The 1,364-nt window shown below is 56.8% G+C and overlaps 1 protein-coding gene across 1 annotated transcript in view; it reads right to left on the reverse strand.

Annotated features, from left to right (window-relative positions):
* Positions 1–618: 618 nt before the first annotated feature.
* Positions 619–1,364, reverse strand: part of PTK2B (protein tyrosine kinase 2 beta) — a gene marked incomplete at its 3' end in the record, with an annotated part of 27,502 nt that continues 26,756 nt past the window's right edge. Inside the window, exons 9-10 of the mRNA XM_017839832.1 lie at positions 1,043–1,078; positions 619–768 (exon numbers count right to left, since the gene is read on the reverse strand). Of these exons, the coding sequence (XP_017695321.1) occupies positions 619–768; positions 1,043–1,078 (186 nt within the window). The remainder of the gene's footprint in view (positions 769–1,042; positions 1,079–1,364) is intronic.

A 1,364-nucleotide genomic window follows, 5' to 3' on the forward strand; every position in this document is an offset into this window, starting at 1 on the left:
GGAAGGGAAGGTTTGGGAAGGTTTGGGAAGGGAAGGTTTGGGAAGGGAAGGGAAGGGAACGGAACGGAATGGAACGGAAGGGAATGGAAGGTTTGGGAAGGGAAGGTTTGGGAAGGGAAGGGAAGGGAACGGAACGGAATGGAACGGAAGGGAATGGAAGGTTTGGGAAGGGAAGGTTTGGGAAGGGAAGGGAAAAAGAGTCAATCCAGGTGCTCCCACGGAAACCTAGGAATGCTGTGGGACATCTGGGAATGCTGCAGAACACCTAGGACCCCTGGGAACACTGCAGGGGCCCCGGGACACCTGGGAATGCTGCAGGAGCCCTGGAAATGCTGCGGGACCCCTGGGAATGCTGGAGGAGCCCTGGGACACCTGGGAATGCTGCAGGAGCCCTGGGAATGCTGAAGGGACCCCTGGGACACCTGGGAATGCTGCAGGAGCCCTGGGAATGCTGAGGGACCCCTGGGACCCCTGGGAATGCTGCAGGACCCCTGGGACCTGTGGGAATGCTGTGGGAGCCCTGGGAATGCTGCGGGATCCTTGGGAATGCCGCAGAACCCCTGGAATACACCCCCCAGCCCGGAGCAGTGTGTCCCTGTCCCATCCCAGCCATCCCACCTTCCCCCGGGATCTGATCCCCCCTGGGATGTGGGAATTCCCTCCTGGAGCATCCCGAACCCGGGAGGATCCCAAATCCCGGCCCCAGGGTGGGAGATCCATGGAAAAGCCCGGGAACTCACTGTAATCCGTCTCCTTCTCCGGGAGCAGCTGTTGGGGGGAAAAAATAGGGAATTAGAGGCACAAAATCCCGGCTGGGGGCGGGAAAAGAGGGAAGAGGCGTCAGCATTCCCTCCTGGAAATTCCGGGGGGGCTCCAGCCCGCCAGCATTTCCCAGGATTTATCATTTTTTCCCCAAAGTGAGGGGGAAAAAGGAGAAATATTTGTGTCCTGGGGGAGGGGGAAGGAAGGGGGAGCTCCAGGTGTTCCCAAAAAAAGGGGTGGAGTCAAATCCACGGGATTTTCCCGGGCTGGAATCACTCACCGGGGGGATGTTGTTGTTCATGAACACCGTGGGGTCCTGGGAGGGGGAGAAAATCTGTGAGAGACCGGGAAAAACGGGGAAAAGGGAATGGGGGAAAAGGGAATGGGGGGAAAAGGGAATGGGGGGAAAAGGGGGAAAAGGGAATGGGGGGAAAAGGGGAAGGGAAAAAAAAGGGAGGGAATAAGAGGGGGGGGAAATGGAGAAAAAAAAGAGGGAGAAAAAAAGAGGGAAAAAGAGGGAGGAAAACAGGGAGAAAAAAGGGAGGGAAAAAAAGAGGGAGAAAGGGGAAAAAAGAGAGAAAAAAGGGGAGAAAAAAAGGGGA

Source organism: Lepidothrix coronata, unplaced genomic scaffold (assembly GCF_001604755.1).
Source record: "Lepidothrix coronata isolate B3197 unplaced genomic scaffold, Lepidothrix_coronata-1.0 Scaffold506, whole genome shotgun sequence".
NCBI lineage: Eukaryota > Metazoa > Chordata > Aves > Passeriformes > Pipridae > Lepidothrix > Lepidothrix coronata.